General features: G+C 40.7%; 1 protein-coding gene across 10 annotated transcripts in view; it reads left to right on the forward strand.

Moving 5' to 3' along the window:
- PLXNB2 (plexin B2) overlaps positions 1–15951 on the forward strand; it is a 250888-nt gene that overhangs the window by 203260 nt on the left and 31677 nt on the right. For all 10 annotated transcript variants that reach the window (XM_026790282.2, XM_074539984.1, XM_026790283.2 and 7 more), the window contains 3 exons: positions 1439–1547; positions 14337–14473; positions 15116–15283. In XM_026790282.2, the coding sequence (XP_026646083.2) occupies positions 1439–1547; positions 14337–14473; positions 15116–15283 (414 nt within the window). The remainder of the gene's footprint in view (positions 1–1438; positions 1548–14336; positions 14474–15115; positions 15284–15951) is intronic.

Consider the following 15951-nt stretch of genomic DNA (forward strand, 5'->3'; position numbering starts at 1 on the left):
TGCCTTGTCTTGCTCCCCTATCCTTCTTCAGTTAAAAGCTAGTCTTCTTAGGAGACAGTGGCTCCCATGCACAGCAAGATTTAAGACACTTAAGGGTGCTTTCTGGCTCTGTGGTGATTTAATTGTTGGCCTTGGAGAAGTCATTCTTTGTAGTTTTCCATTAGTAATGTGGGGGAAGGGAGGGAATGCCTGCGCTGGGAAGGGAGGGAACTTTTCCAATTAAAATCCCTGCTACAGTGTTTCCCTCACAGCCCCCGGCCCCGGCCCCCGACTGCTTTCCCTAGCCTGACATATGGTAAAAATTCCTCCAAAGGCACCATTTCCTGTTTCTGCCTGACATGAAGATACAACTTCCAAGAATGCAGTGGAGAGATGATGAGGAACAGGCTCAGGCAGCCGTACACATGCCAGGACATGCAGGAATTCCGAGAATTTTGTCCATTTGCCAGTACCCAGGAAAAAAGTCTGGAGTGATCTGCAGAAGGACTTGACAATCCTTTTATTATAAGTCCTGATTTAAGTACATTATACCCAGTAATTTGGAGTCATTGAGGGATTTTTAGCTACTTCAGGTTTTTTTAAGAAGTCATGCACTGCTTAAAGAAGAAAAGCAATAATCCTGGAGGGAGAGAGACAGAAATGAGCAGTGATCATAGGGTGTGGCCTGTATGAAACTGAGCAGGCTATGAGCACTATATACCTCCTTATCTAACTGTATTATCAGCTCTCCATTAAGCATTTGTCCCAGTTTTCAAGTGTGTCAAATCCTTATTGCCCTTTCATGCTATCATTCTGTGGTTTACCTGTTTGAAATAATAATTTAAACATCCTAGCTATCACTCAGCAGCAGTGTTAGTTCTAAGGCAGCATTCTTTTGGCCAGTGCTCCTTGACCTCTGATATTGCATGTGTTTTCTGTGAATTTATTTTCAGAGAACAGTAATTCTGAAGGAATTTTGATCATAGGTGTGAAAAGGTTTGAAGCTGAAAGGCAGCAAGATGCACAACAAAATTATCAGCAGTTAAAACACACAAAATTAAAAGACAGCTGATGGTCTGATGTTTGCATCAAGGAGGTGGGGGCTCTTTTGTGGATTTGGGTTTTTTTAACATCACAAAGTCCACAGTAAATCTTGTGTCAGGTTGCAGAGGTTCAACTTAATGGGGCTGAATTTGAGTCTTCTGAGAAAGCACTTCTACTAACAGACTGCTGAAGTGGCTGTGTGCAGTGCTCAGGTTTCAGTTTTATCAGCCCTTGGATAGACAAGCAAACTATTCCTGGGTGGTTTTGCTGGGAATCTGAGGCAGCAATGGATTACACAGCATAGGATAAAGCAAAGTTGGTGCTTCTGCTGGCAGCGTGTGTGGTAGCTCACATACATTGCCCTGGTATTGCAGCTGTCACTTCTAACAGATAAGCTTGCATTCTTTCTTTTCAGGATTGTGTGTCAAGTTGGACCCATGAATGAACCACAGCAAGGTCAAATTGAAGTTGACATCAATGGAAAATTAGGTAGATCACCAAGTGAAGTGTTGTTTACATACCAGGTAAGTGCATTTTTTTCAGAGATCTGTTTTATACTTTGTGTATGACATAAGTTAAAGTTAAGCAGAATTGTTTGTGTTTGTTGTACTGTTTCATGTTGTACTGTTTTCAATAGCACTGCCATTGAAAAATATTAGAAAACACTTAATTCCAGCATTTCTATATACAAAAGGTGAACGAAAAATCAATTCTGATCAATAGATTAAGAGTTTCAAAATATGATTCTGTCATTTTCCATCTAAGTTAAAAATATGTGGTAAAAAAGCAACTGGGATAAACTTATTCACTAGTGACATAATATCTCTGAAGTATCACTATTAAATAAAAAAGTCAGCACTGCAAAAAATTAGGTATTCTCTAGATACATGGTGCACTATTTTAATCATAGTATTTAGTCTAAGCAATTTTCTTAATTAGAAGAATGGATGCAGAGCAGCTGAAGAATAAGTAATGAAGGTACATTAATTTCTTTAATAATTTACTTCATTCAAAAGTATGGCATGCAGAGCCACAGACAGCGTGATGTGTGTTCATATTACTTATGTGCTTTGTTTTCAGTGTGACTATGAAAGAGAATTTCATTTCTGTGTTAATTGCTTTGCTCTGAACGTGGCCCTAGCTTATAGCTGGTCTAGCCTGTGGTTTTGGCAGCAAGTAGCTTTATCTGTAGCTATGAGGTCTTCAAATTTTATAAGATCATGTGATAGTTGAGAGGTTTAAATAATATCAGTCCCCATAATGATACTTAAAATTACACCTATAAAACTATAAAACATAACTTGTGTGCTAGGCTTTTATCTTCTCCCTTATTTAAACTTCTGTCTCATTAATTCTTGATGTCTTGTGAGAAGTAAAGGAACGAATTCAGCAGTGGAATAAGTTGACAATGACATTTAACTAAGAAGAGGATATTCTTGTTTTCACAAAACAGGCTAGAAGTGGGGTTTCTGTAATTTCCAAGCAAATACCTCCTCTCTCTGGTGACACTGCACTACCCTTGTTGCTTGAATATCTCATGTGTTCCTTTGTGGAAATGTAGGATATGATCTTAACCAGAGAACAATGGTATAATCTCCCATGTGTATGTTTGTGCTCTCTAGGACAGAGACTATGACAGTAAGACCTACATGAGGTTTTGACATGAATCTGTTGGGTGTGTTCTGCACCAGTTCTCCTATCCTTCTGTGTATAAAGATCTTCCCATGACTTTCACAGAAAACGCAAAGTTATTATGGAGTGGGTTGAAACCTGAACCACGTAGGATTTGGAACCTGTCTTTGGACTTGTTTTGGTGTGATTCCCTCCTCAGCACATCTGAAAGGGACATAAGGAGCCATTGCCACTTCAGGGAAAGATTCTTAATTGCCTGTCAGTGAGGTGCTGGGAGAAGTGGCTGTGCACGAGCATTACCTAGGTGGATGTCTTCCTGCAAGTCCAAAACTCTCTGTGTGTCAGTCTCTGTCTGCATTGAGATCACTGAAAAATCAGATGCCTAAGCCAACTGCTGATAAAGAGCATTTTTATTTACTGCAAGACTCTTTCCATGTGGACCCTTTTTACAATATGGAAAGCAATGACAAATAATACAATTCACACATTAAAATTGATGATATTGATTTCTAGTTTCATTTCCCTGAATTCCACAAGAAAGTGAAGCCAACTTTGGACTGTAGGATTGAAGTTAGTATGGGGTGTCACACTGATGTGCATCTCTACAAGTGTGGCACAAATGCTTTGGCATGAGAACAGACAATCAGAGCAGACAATTGCATCAGTTAATGTTGGCTTAAAAGCTGCAGTCTTGTTTCAATGCTTTTTTCAGACTTCTTTCAGCAGACATGCAAAATCTATGCTTTGTGTAAAACCTCTTCTACTCAGTATATACAAAGGAAAAAAAATAATCTTTCCAAGAGCCCCCCTAAAATAAATTTTCTCTCATGTATCCCTGTTTCTTTGGCACATGGGATGGATACCCTTCTGCTGGTCGCTATTATTGTTTTTACTGTGAGCTCTGACCACTTGAAGCAGAATAGTTTCATCTTTAACAGTGGCTGTTCTAAATGCAGTGTGTGGCATGACAGGGTAGAAGTGCACAAGGAGCCGCTGGAGATGCTCATCCTGGTGTGTCTGTGTGTACCAGAGATATCACCATATACCCCACTGCCTCAGCCTCGTACACGTGATTAGTATCGGCCACCAAAAGCACTTATCAAGTAGATTGGGTATAAGAAAGAATTTTTTATATGGTGAGAGTAGTCAGTCACTAAAAGAGTTGCCCAGAAAAGCTGTATCTGCCCCATTATTGGAACTGTTCAAGCCAGGCTGGATGGGACTTGGAGCAACCTGATCTAGGGAAAAGTGTCCCTGTGCATGGCAGGGGTGTGGGACTAGGTGAGCATTGAAGGTCCCTTCCATTCTGAACCATTCCATGATTCTACAAGTAGTACTGTTTGGCTTTTGTTGATACTCAGTCTGAACAATGTGATTTATTTCTAAAGGTGGATTGATGAGAATCAATAGTCAGAACAACTTGGGGCTCAGACTCATGCTTCTTTCCTGTCTGCCAGCACAGAGCATTTCAGAACTGACAAATGTGGAAGACCTTCATGAAATGGGTCAAAAATCCAGTTAAAAGATAAGCCATGGTTTCAATTTAAAATTATTTCTGAACAAAAATGCCTTGGTCCAGAAGTGTCTGTGCTGTACAGTAAATACTCTATTTGCTGCACAACAGGAGAAGAAAGCTTTATGTCTCCCTACCCATCACAATTTCATCTATCCAGCCTGAGTTCAGTTCAAGTACAGTCCCAATGAAATTAAATTCTGATAACCCAGTCATCCTCTGCTGACATTTCTATTGTTTCACTATAAGCAGGCTCAGGCAATAGCCATTCTCCTGTTTAGTGAAATAGAAATGAACTTCTGCTAAATTTTAATATCCAGCTATGCAGTACATCTGGAGCACTGACAGCTTGGCTGGTCTCTGAGCAGGTGGAGCAGTAACATGGCTAAAGGCCAGTCCTGCTTTTTCATTTGTTGTTAACTTTATCTGATTTGCTTGTTGCTATGGCAGTGAGAAGCAGTCTCAAAGGAAAGAGTTAAGCTTTTCCAATGCTTATGGCCCAGATTTGCTGATCCCATACAAGCGCTGATTCTTTTCTCAGAACACCTCTTCTTTAGACTCAAGGCACCAGGACAAGAGCTTGTGGCTGGTTCTGGCACCTCCAGCATTTGCCAGAACAATTTTGTGATGTTTAGGCTGTGCAGGTTAAAATGACTTTTCAGAAAGCTCAAATAAATCTAAGATGGTGAAATTAGAGGTAGAACTTTGCAAGAGTGTAATACATTTCTGAGGTGCTGAAGGTAGTTTAGGAACTGGCTTGGAAAAAATTACTTCTTGTAAACCAGGATGTCTATTTTCCTAAATGAGATTAATAACCAAAAAGAGGAAGAAGGGAGGATAAACTAGAGCCTGACCTCAAAACAAACATGAACATTCACCATACTGGAAGTTTGAATGTGAAATGAACAGCACAATTACATTTAACAAGTGCATTCTTCCACCTCAATCTACCCCCAAATGTGGCATCCATCCTCTGCTTTGCGTTGTGGTGTTTGAAGCAATTGCACTGGAAGCTCTCACCTGAGCAGTGCCTCAAGGCTTTTGTGGAGGGTTTCAGCTCACTCCTGGATTTTTCACCCTGAGTTGTTGCTTCAATTTTACATTCCTTTTACACTGTAGCTGGGGGCTTTGGGTGGGTTTTTTGTGGAGAAAATTACATGCTTGTTGCCATTATGATTGATGCTGATAAACCACACATCCACAGAAGTCTGGATCTGCTTCTGAGGTTCTTATTTTATTCTCAAGTCTTGCAGTACATCTTCTTTGTGTGTCAGTCCACATGGGGGACAGGAGAGCTCCTGGATAGCTGAGAGTTTTAGTGAAGTTGGCCCTTATTCATGTGGCTGTTATTAGTCTTAACCATCCTCTGAGCCATGCATTTAAGTACATGTCCCACCATCCAGTACTCATGATTCTGCTCTAGAGCTGACAGTAAACACTGGATGCATGATTGTGCAGACTTTCCAGTCATGCATGCTCCCATTTCTTCATCAAACCTGTCAGAAGAGCTCTGTGGTGTTTTCAGAAAATCATGTGGTGTCTGCCTCATGATAAAAAGATGCTGCTTTCAGTCCAAAGAATAAGTTGTTTAACATACCAGCCCTTTGCTGAAGTGTCCCATCCACAGCAGCCAACACACAATGCACATTGCCAGGGAAATGCTCTGCCTGGGCACCTGGAGTGCCTGGAAGCATTTGATCAGCTTACATGCTGTAAAGTTTGGACAAAGCAGCCCCAGAAAGGCAGGACTCAGCTCCTCATCTCTCTGCTGTTGCAGGAACTGATTTGTATTATGGTTGCTGTGATGAGGAGAGCTAGGGGGTCAGGTCAGCCACTGCGGTGAGCACCAGACTGCCAAGAATGCACAGTGGAAATTCTCCGCTTGAATATCCTGTGAGTGGGTGGCTTGTCTGAAAAAATAAGAAACAGGCTCCCTTGAGTCTGAGAAAGGAGGGAAGTTGAGGGGGAAAGAACAGATCCTAATGGCTTGAGTTCCCCACTCAGAGGTTTAATTTAGCTCCTGTGGTTACCTTTATAGTCCATGAAATGACATTTTGACCTCCAAGAAGCTGGCTGGTGTCTACAGCACTTCATGGGCTATGCCTTTTATTTTTGTGTGCATAACATGCAAGAGTTGGCAGAATAATTTGGCTTTCGGTGTGAGGCAGATAATTTTGGTAAAAAATTACTTTTTCAAGAGCCAGAACTTACTGCAGCTGGAACCAGGATGAGGAGAGGGAAAGGACTTGTGAAGGAAAGATGGCTGTGATAAAGGCACAGCAACAACATGGCCTGTATATTTGTGAAAATCTTATCCACATCTGTGTGCACTGTCATGAGGTCTTGGAAACAGCATCCCTGTTCTCTGCTTGTGTGGAAGCACAGGAGCCCATTCCTATTTGTGAAGAAGTGCATTTGCATCAAAGGCAGACCCCCAAATGGAGGTCAGTGCCTGCAGGAGCCAACAGAAGGGAGCTTAGGTGGCTTTGCCATTTGCTGCCCATCATGTCCATTTGAACACCTCCATCTGTTGCTGGCTTCCCCTTGTGCTGCAGCTGGCATCTCTCAGCATCACGGGGCCACACTCTGACACCATCCTCTCTTCCCTTCCCAGTTGTGTCTCTGCTTGTGATCTGGCACCGTTGTGCTTTTTCCAGCATCCCCCTCTGAAGCATAGATTTCATGCCAAGGTTTCTGTGCATCTCTGTTAGGTTCCTCTCCTCTGTTGCTGTCCAACTGTTCTTGAATTTCGGGCCCCTCTTGTGATCCACCAGTAGCTTCCTTGGTGGTTTTTTGTTTCTCTCTTTGATTCTCTACCTTAGTGAAGGATAAAGGGCAACCAGTTTTATCTCAGTGGTGCAGTTCATGGGCTAGAAGCTGCTTACCACAGATGGATACCATAGTAGACAGTATCCCTTATTTACAGAGTCATGTCCAGGAATTCTTCTGGGAAAGGAAACTTTGTATAGATGGTGTTGTGCTTGATGACAGACAAATGGAAAAGCAGAGAAATAGATAAAGAAGACATGCAGAACTTTGGTGATGCTCCATGGGTGTGCGCTCCTCTTGTTCTTGGATGGTTTGTAAGGGACCAGAAGTGAGTTGGCTGGACATGACAGTGCAAACCAGGAAAGCTGCAGAGCAAACAAAACAAGTGAAGAAGAACATGAATCTGTTTGGAAAATCCAATCTCAGATGCAAGATGGGTGAGCAAAAAAGAGGCTGGGGGAATGGTTCTCTTTTACACCTCTATATTTTTAATTGCAAAGAAAATTGTGAAAAACCAGGAAACAAAAAAAAAAAAAAAAGAAAAAAAAAGGAAAGAAAAAAGGAATAAACCCATTGCTAGCTAGGTAAAAGATGGGCTTTGATTTGACACCAGCAGACCACAGAGATCGAAAATGCTAGGAGCTCTCTTAGAGAATTTTCAGACTACAAACAGTATTTTTTACTAAAATAGAAGTAAAAAAAATCTGAAGAAATAAGATATCACCTTCCTAACTCTGCAAAAAGACTAATTGCTACTCATAAAATATTAAAGATTTGAAAGTTCATTGTAGATTAATAAACAGGATAAAAAATGTAAGAGCTAAATGTGAATGCTCAGAGCATCTACAGTAGCTGTGTAAGAGCAGCAGCCATGTACACTGCTAATAAGCAAGTTCATGTCTAAATGTGATTATAAGTGGAACAGACATGGAGATAATTTACCCTCTAGCATACAGAAAGCATGAAACTACAATGAAAAATACACAGCATTTCAGTGAACAGATTTTTAAGAAAGGGGCAAAAGATAAAAACAAAGCAAGCAAAAAAGAGATTTCTGGCTGTGATGAAAAATACAGGACACTGGGAAATGGCCTGAACGTGAAGTCACAGATATACTTGGGCCAGCTAGAGCCTTTTTGTCAATATTTTTCTTTGGGTTTTTTTCCAGTACTTCTGTTCTGATGAAGCAAGGATAAGACAGTGGCACACAGGAATCTAAATGCCACATTTGCATTGGTATAACAAGGAGGAAATATGAATTTGCTACTAAACATGCTGTCATTATTTGAACATTAGGTACCAAATGCAATGTACAAGTGTTGTCTCACTGCTTGGAGCAGATAACCACTGCTTTTAGGTAAACCATAGCAACAGAATGGGTACTAACCACAGGTGTAAAAGCACAAGAGATAACCTATTTATAGCACTTTTATCCTTCCAATAAGGAAAATAGCCTTGTGGTTATCAAAGCATTGGGAAAACTACTTATCAGTTCAGTTATACTTACACAGCATTCTGATACAAGATGGAAAAGTTGGGTTGCAGGTGGACTTTGAGATCTTGAACTCAACATCTAGGTATGGCTTAAGGAAGATTTATGTGTAAAGTACTCAAATTTCCCTTTGCAAGCAGGTTACATTCTGATTGGACCTACAAGCAAGAAATCCTGTTTAGATCAAATAATTTTTTGGGGAGAAATCATGCAGTAGGGAGCAAGTTACACCTGGTGATTGAAGATCACTCCAAACTGTACTATTGTATTGAATTTTATTCTGGACAGCATAGCTGTGGATTTGCACAGGTTTTATCAAAACTGCAAATCCACTTTCTGCAAACACAGGGCATGATCGTGAGAACGAAAGGCACTGGGGAGTCCTGGTGGCACTAAGTCCCTCTGCTGGGAAATGGCTTTCCAGACTCTTCAAAAACCAGGCCACTGAACAGCTGACAGACATTGGAACAGGCTTTTTCAAGCTAAACTATCAAAAAGCCCTCATAACAAGGTAGCCTGTTATTGCAGTAAATATTTATGCTCAAGCATTAAACTACCTGGAAGACATGAACAGTATTTTCCTGGTGACAAAAGAAGTATAGATCTGAAAAAACATTCCTCCATTTCCAGCAAAATAATAGAAAAACTGAAATATGTTTGAATTATTTTCTACACTTCAAGTAATTATAAAACAAAGGTTAAATTATCATTTGCAGGGTTGTTTAAATTTTACTGTGTCCATGAGAAATGAAGTATTGCCAAGTCCTCACAAAGGCTGATGTTTTCCAGAGGAATTATTGCAGGACTGCTACAAATTCCATACAGGACACATTATCAAATGTTCTGTTTAACATCATAATTGCACTGAGCACTGCAGTGTGATGTTACAGTGATGTTATAGAAAGTGTGAGTTCCCCCGGGTGCCTTCTGACAGAGCCAACAAAGATCTCAAGGTGCAGAGGGCTGAAAAAGAAAGGGAGGTATTTATCATGACAGCAGGTGTACTTCTGATTCAGAGACTGAAATGACAAAAGGGCAGAAAGAAGGAGAGAAGAAATCCTTGAGGGGATTTGGAAAAAAATAGCATCACTGATACTGCAGCACTTGGGGTTGGAGGCTTATCAGTCCCATTTGTAACAGTTGAACATTCGGGTTGAGTTCAGTTTAAAGGGCTCTTGGTAAAAGCAGCATTTTTATTATCCCTCAAAGAAGGCTTGCACAGATGGATTTACTGTCTGCCCCTTGTCTTCCTCTGCAAGGAGAAGGAATCTCCTGTAGGACTTTGGTAGCAACATAGAGCTGTGGGTCAGGTGCAGCTTTGCCAGGCTGCATGAGATAAGACTCTGTAAAATAGATTAGACGTGGCACCTTGCAAGGGCCCGTGTGTGTCTGTCTGACTGCTGAACCATGGGAAGGGGCTGCCTTCTCCTTAGGTAACACAGTTCTTGTTGAAGTCTAGGATCACCACTGATGGCACTTCTTCAAATTAACTTGGCATTCAGTAAAGTATCATTCTCCTCCTGATCCTATCTACCTAATTGCATTTTTGAAAAATGCTTTCTGGTTGAGCATTTGCATGACCCTACTTTTTCCTTTATTGGTACTCCTAAGAAGACTGCCAGCTGGGCTGATGGAGCTTTGTTCTTTGAGCCATCCATGAATATTTTAGAGGAGCAATAAAACTTATTCATAGCACGTTGGTTTTGCAATAAAATTATTATTAAAATTCTTGATAATTTATTTCAGCTGCTTATTTTTTCTGGCAGGTCCTTAGGAGGAAGGGAAAGAGGGGAAATATGAAACAGAAAATAGCAAGTTAAAATTAATCAAATAATATTCTCTCCAAGTTTATAGTAACAAAGTGTTAGCAGTCATGCTGAAGAATTTCTCTGCACACAAAGCATCATTCAGCTTCTCCTTATTAGATAATCCTTATGAAGCGTCCACATTATTTATTCTCTTGAGAGCTCTTGGTACTTGCAGAATTACTTTAAATGTGTTAAATATGAATATTTTGAATTAAGTGCTTTTAAAATTGTCCTTTGAGGGACAGCTGCAAGATCAGCAATTAAAGACAAAATAAGGGTTAGCCATAACCATTCCACTTCCTCTTTGGCTGCTCTCTGTGTTAGTTCCCAGAGTGGTCCTTGGCCCCAGTTTTCCATTCAGCCTGAAGTGCAACTGAGATGTGTGTGCACAATGGATGCATGAGGGGTGGGTGGTGAGTTCTCCTGTCTGGCGTAGATGAGTTTTCAGTTCCAAGAGGTGGAGTTGACGCCCTTCTAAGAAAAAAGAAAAAAAAACCCAGTTTCTGTGGAAAACAGAACAGATACTTCTTTCATTTCCCCCTTAGAGCTGTGTTTTTCAGAGATAACTTTGCTAGCTGGTTACCTCTACATCCCTATTCCTAGGGAGATAAAGGCAGGCAACCACTTACAGGTCCTTCAAAGACAATGATGCTGTGTGCTTTGACTTCAGATTTGTGTCTCAGTCTGCATTTACTGATTGTTGGCAACAGGGACAGCTGAGCCCTGCCTAAGGGACCCATCAGATAACCCAACAGAGCTGAAACTCCCACTTTTGCTAAGAGAAAGGAATATGGCTGTCCATTGAAGTTCCTAGCAAGCTTCCTTTCATTTGTTATGCTGAGGTAACAGAGAATAGTGTGTGTGATGATTCAGAAACCCTTTTTTTCTTTCTTTGTTTCCTTTGTCTATGTTTAAAGTCTTGCTTTTAGTGGTTTCTTGTTAATTTTCTTTTTAAGCTTGTCCTTGGAGCCTAACCTTCCTCCTCCTACCTGGAGGTAGTATTTAGGGAAAAGGCTACAAATTTTAAAGAGATTTTTTTCAGAGGTCCATAGAGAAAGAATTTGCCTATACTGCTTTTTTAGTGGTTCTTGAGGAAAACATTAATCTGAAAGCTATCCTAAGCATGCTATGCAAATAACAATTCCTGTGGAAATCACAGAAGTCCAGCATGGTTAACAATTTATAGCAATTAGGATTTAATTTGAACTTAATAAAAGGTATGGTTTTCTGTCCATGTGGTAAGGTTATGCTTAAAGTATTTGACCCATTTTTATAAACTATGTTTTTATTAACTGTGTATTTCATATACAGTTCTAATTGTAATCTTTTTAGCAACAAAATTCTGTTATAAAGAAGCACAAATGAGTTTTTTCCTATAAAGTGCATATCTAGACTTATTCTAATTTAAACTTCAAATGTTATTTTTAAAACTGACCCCCTAAAACTTCTTATTTACCCTGGTGAGTCTTGTTTCAATCTTGCTTCAATCAGCAAGCAATTAAATCCAAATATGAGGATGCACACACAGGGTTATATAGACCTAAATGAGCTTTTAAAATGCTTTGAAATTACTTTGAGTGACTTCCCTATATAAAATCTTGTAACCTGAGTGATGTATTAAATTAAAGCTAAATCAAAGGGTAGTGCATGAGAGCAGTCATATGCTCACTCTTGAGGAGTGAAGGGTTTACAAACAGATTTCTCTCGGGGAAGAAAAGCAATTGACACCCAATTAGTTAAAGCATATTCCTAAAGCTCAGTGACTCGAGAGCAAATTATGGTTGTCATTGTGGATTTGTGAAGTGTGCTAAACCATGATGCATTCCTTCAGAGGGAACTTGCTTAGACATGAAAGTATAAAAAAAGCAGAGCACGTAAGGGTTCTCCGTGCTGCTATAATATCTGAGCTTCAATAAAACAAATTTGTAAAGTAACCATGAAGTCAGTTGGATGCAGTTTTATGGATTCCTGCTGCTTGTTAAAAACCTGTTGATGACTCACCGAGCTTTGAACTGAAATGCAATATTTCAGTCCCTTCCTCCCTGCAATTGGTGTGCCCTTGGCTTTATAGCTGTAAGCTGTCACAGAAATGGTCTGTGCCTGAGCAAAGCTACATGAGAGAAGGGGTTTGCTGCATGACTAGGAAGAGGTGGGCGTGTTGCTCTCTGTCTCTAAGAAGGGCTTTTCCTCCTTCAAGTGGAACATCAGTGCTGTGTGATAATGAACAAGGAAACCCTCATCAGCAAGGGCCGTTTTGAAACTTCGTTCCTCTTTCTTTATATGCATGTCCTTCCTATGAAATAGCCCCAAGCCTGGACTTTATTATCAATCAACTATTTTTGCAAGATTATGCAAGAGGAGAACAGCTGTCATTTACAAATATACATGAGTCTGGCAAATAAGCTTATTACTTTTTTCAACTCATTTAAGAAAAGCCTGTTTTAGCATGGTGAAGCAGTACCGCTGTACATCAGAAAAGGCATCACCTATTCACAGCCTCCCTTAAGGTCTTGATCTAGTATGCTTCAGCAAACACAGGATCAGGTTCTCTTATAGCAATGCACCAGCCACACTCTTAGACCTGACATCCTCTATCTGTGTGTAACACCAGGGCATCTGCCTGCCCAGGACATGGTGCTGCCATCCCAGGGGTCAGTGGTGCCAGCCCAGGGCATAGTGCTGCCAGCTCAGGACACGATGCTGCCTGCTCAGGGCATGGTGCTGCCTGCCCAGGGCTCAGTGGTGCCTGCCCAGGGCACAGTGCTGCCTGCCCAGGGCATGGTGCTGCCTGTCCAGGACATGGTGCTGCCTGTCCAGCACATGGTGCTGCCTGCACAGGGGTCAGTGGTGCCAGCCCAGGGCACAGTGCGGCCTGCCCAGGGCACAGTGGTGCCTGCCCAGGGCTCAGTGGTGCCTGCCCAGGGCTCAGTGGTGCCAGCTCAGGACATGGTGCTGCCTGCCCAGGGCTCAGTGGTGCCAGCCCAGGGCACAGTGGTGCCTGCCCAGGGCACAGTGCGGCCTGTCCAGGACATGGTGCTGTCTGCCCAGGGCTCAGTGGTGCCAGCCCAGGACACAGTTGTGCCTGCCCAGGGCTCAGTGGGGCCTGCCCAGGGCTCAGTGGTGCCTGCAGACACAGCAGCTGTGGCCCCTGGGCACGGGAGCTGTGGCACGTCTGCAGGCATGGTGAGCCGTGGGGTCAGCAGGCAGTGGCACCCAGAACCAGCTGGAGGCCACATCACACGGCCTGCTCGGCTTCCATCATCCTCTTGATTCAGCAGCTTCAGTGTGGTCCTGAATAAGGATGCTTTTCTCAACTGGAAGCAGAAACTACTTAGTGACAAAGTAATTAAATCATGCTGCTCATGAAAAGCCCTTACTGTTAATTTATGGTATTTGTTGGAGCTCCCAGAATACAATCATTGACTAAATTGAGAACAAAAGGAGGGAACTTGTTGAGGAATTTAAATATAAAACAAATTTTGTAACAATCTGAAGTGTGTCTGCTTGATTTAATTGGTTTTAAGGAACCCACTCCAAGGTTCTAAGTACATTAAGAGAATTTGAGCATTTTCTGATTTTCTTTCTTTGTGAGTTTATTGCCTAAGAATAGGCACACAGTTTTACCACAGTTATTGAGAGCCTTGTGAGATAAAGGGAATCTTTATATTCTTTCTGTGTAGTGCAAGTTTTGAAAACCTTGTTCTTTGTCTCCTGTAGCTGACACAGAATATAGGAAAGGGTAAGGAAAGATGAAGATAGACTCAGCCATAAAGAAGAAAGAAATCTTAAAATAAGTATGAAACCAGGAAATCAAACAGGGAGCTCTCACAAACTTAATGGCTGCTAGCTCTACATTTTGTGATAGGGAATTGAAACTTGTATAAAGTCTCATAAAATACAATAAAGAAAAAAAGTGCATTCACATTATCTGTTATTATTTCAGCATGAATAGTAAAAGATTTTGTTTTATTTTAGAAGATTTGTCTGTCATTGCTCCAATTTTATTATTTTTCAGGTAGTGATATTAAACTCATATTACCTAACTGGTATAAATTTTATTTTAATTTTCTCACTTAGTTTGACCATCTTCTCTTTGCAGGAACCTCATCCTTCTCAAATAAGACCTGAAAGTGGTCCACAAGCAGGTGGAACCAGACTTACCATCTCTGGTATAAATCTGGCCACTGGTTCCAAGAAGGATGTTCAAGTTACAGTCGGTAGCCAGCCTTGCAATGTGTACGTAAGCCAAGTAACTATACAGAGCTGTGTCCTAAAAAAGCACCAACCTTTTTGCCCTTTATAAATTAAACAAGTCCTTTGTCTATATCTTTGTGACTCCTCCCATGCAATGGTGATCTGCATGTAACACTCAGACAGAAACTCACTCAGGGGCTTCAGCAGAAGGAGCAGCTATAAAAACACCTTAAGTGGGAGAATTTAGATGTCCAAAAATTTCTCCACTTTTGGCTTTCTCTGCTAGACTGGCTGCTTCAAACCCACCCATGCTTTCACTCAGCATGTCCACAGTGGTTTTGTATAAAATACTTATTGTTTAGTCTCCCCCATGGTTTGTTCTGCTCCCTTCTTTTGCCTTTTATTAATTGTTGCCCTTGTCTTTTCCCAGAAAAAAGGAAGGACACTAAGTGTGCTGACATTGCATTGTTCCTGTGTTTGTACACTGTTCGTTGTTACATCCTGCATCTCTTTTGTTAAAAAGCTTATGTGCTCTAATGGAAGTGTTATCTCCTCTCATAACTACTGTACCCAGCAAAAATAGAGCACTGGTATTTTTGTTCTGGAGTATACAGTAAAAGAATACAAAACTCCATAGTCTTAGTAACAGAAGATGTTTCCTCTTCTTTTTCTTCTTCAATCTAGTACTGAATTTGGAGACGACATTGTCTGCATTACAGGACGTAACAACAAGGTTGAACCTGTTCCAGTCACAATGAACTATGGGAGCACAAGAATTACTGTCCCACAGGTGTTTACATACAGTGAGAATCCTACTGTCACCAAATTCCTGCCAGTCAACAGCTTCAGCAGGTAATGAAATGTTTGTCATAACTTTCTTCACAACTGGCTTAAAATATGTGTAATAGGTAATAAAAATATTAAATATAGAATTGTTTGGAATACACTCCTATACTGTATCAATGCACACATTCAGGAACGTAGGGCTTGTGGTCTTAACTGCAATTGATGTTTGAAAGTATTCGGTATACTTCCTAATTTTTATCCCTTTTCAAAAGTCTATGTAAAAAATGTAACATCATGACCTAACAAACAGAACATTAAAAATAAATTTGGCTGTGACTTCTCTTGGAGATATTAGTACCTGTCTTCTTGAATATAGAGTGTAAAATAGGATTTGGTGGTAATGTTTCCTTTTCATTTTTGGTTGGGTGACTTTGGGACCTGGAATTTTTCTTTGGTAGATCAATATTGATTTACCCCATGGAATTAAATTTTTTTTTTTCTTCTATATCAACTAAAGCCTATTTTTATGTATTGCTTTGAGGTTTACTATCTCTCTAAATCCATGTCACTTCAATGACTTTAATTCCCACTGGCAAATTCTTCTTCTTATGTGAATGTATTATTTTTTAAACAATGTGGTGCAAATAAAAGGGAATACAGAAGCCAGGTCCCTACAGACCTGTGGAAAATATACTCTCAGCTCTTTGTCTGTATGTGTATATTGTAGGCAGAGT

Source organism: Zonotrichia albicollis, chromosome 4, assembly GCF_047830755.1.
Source record: "Zonotrichia albicollis isolate bZonAlb1 chromosome 4, bZonAlb1.hap1, whole genome shotgun sequence".
Lineage (NCBI taxonomy): Eukaryota > Metazoa > Chordata > Aves > Passeriformes > Passerellidae > Zonotrichia > Zonotrichia albicollis.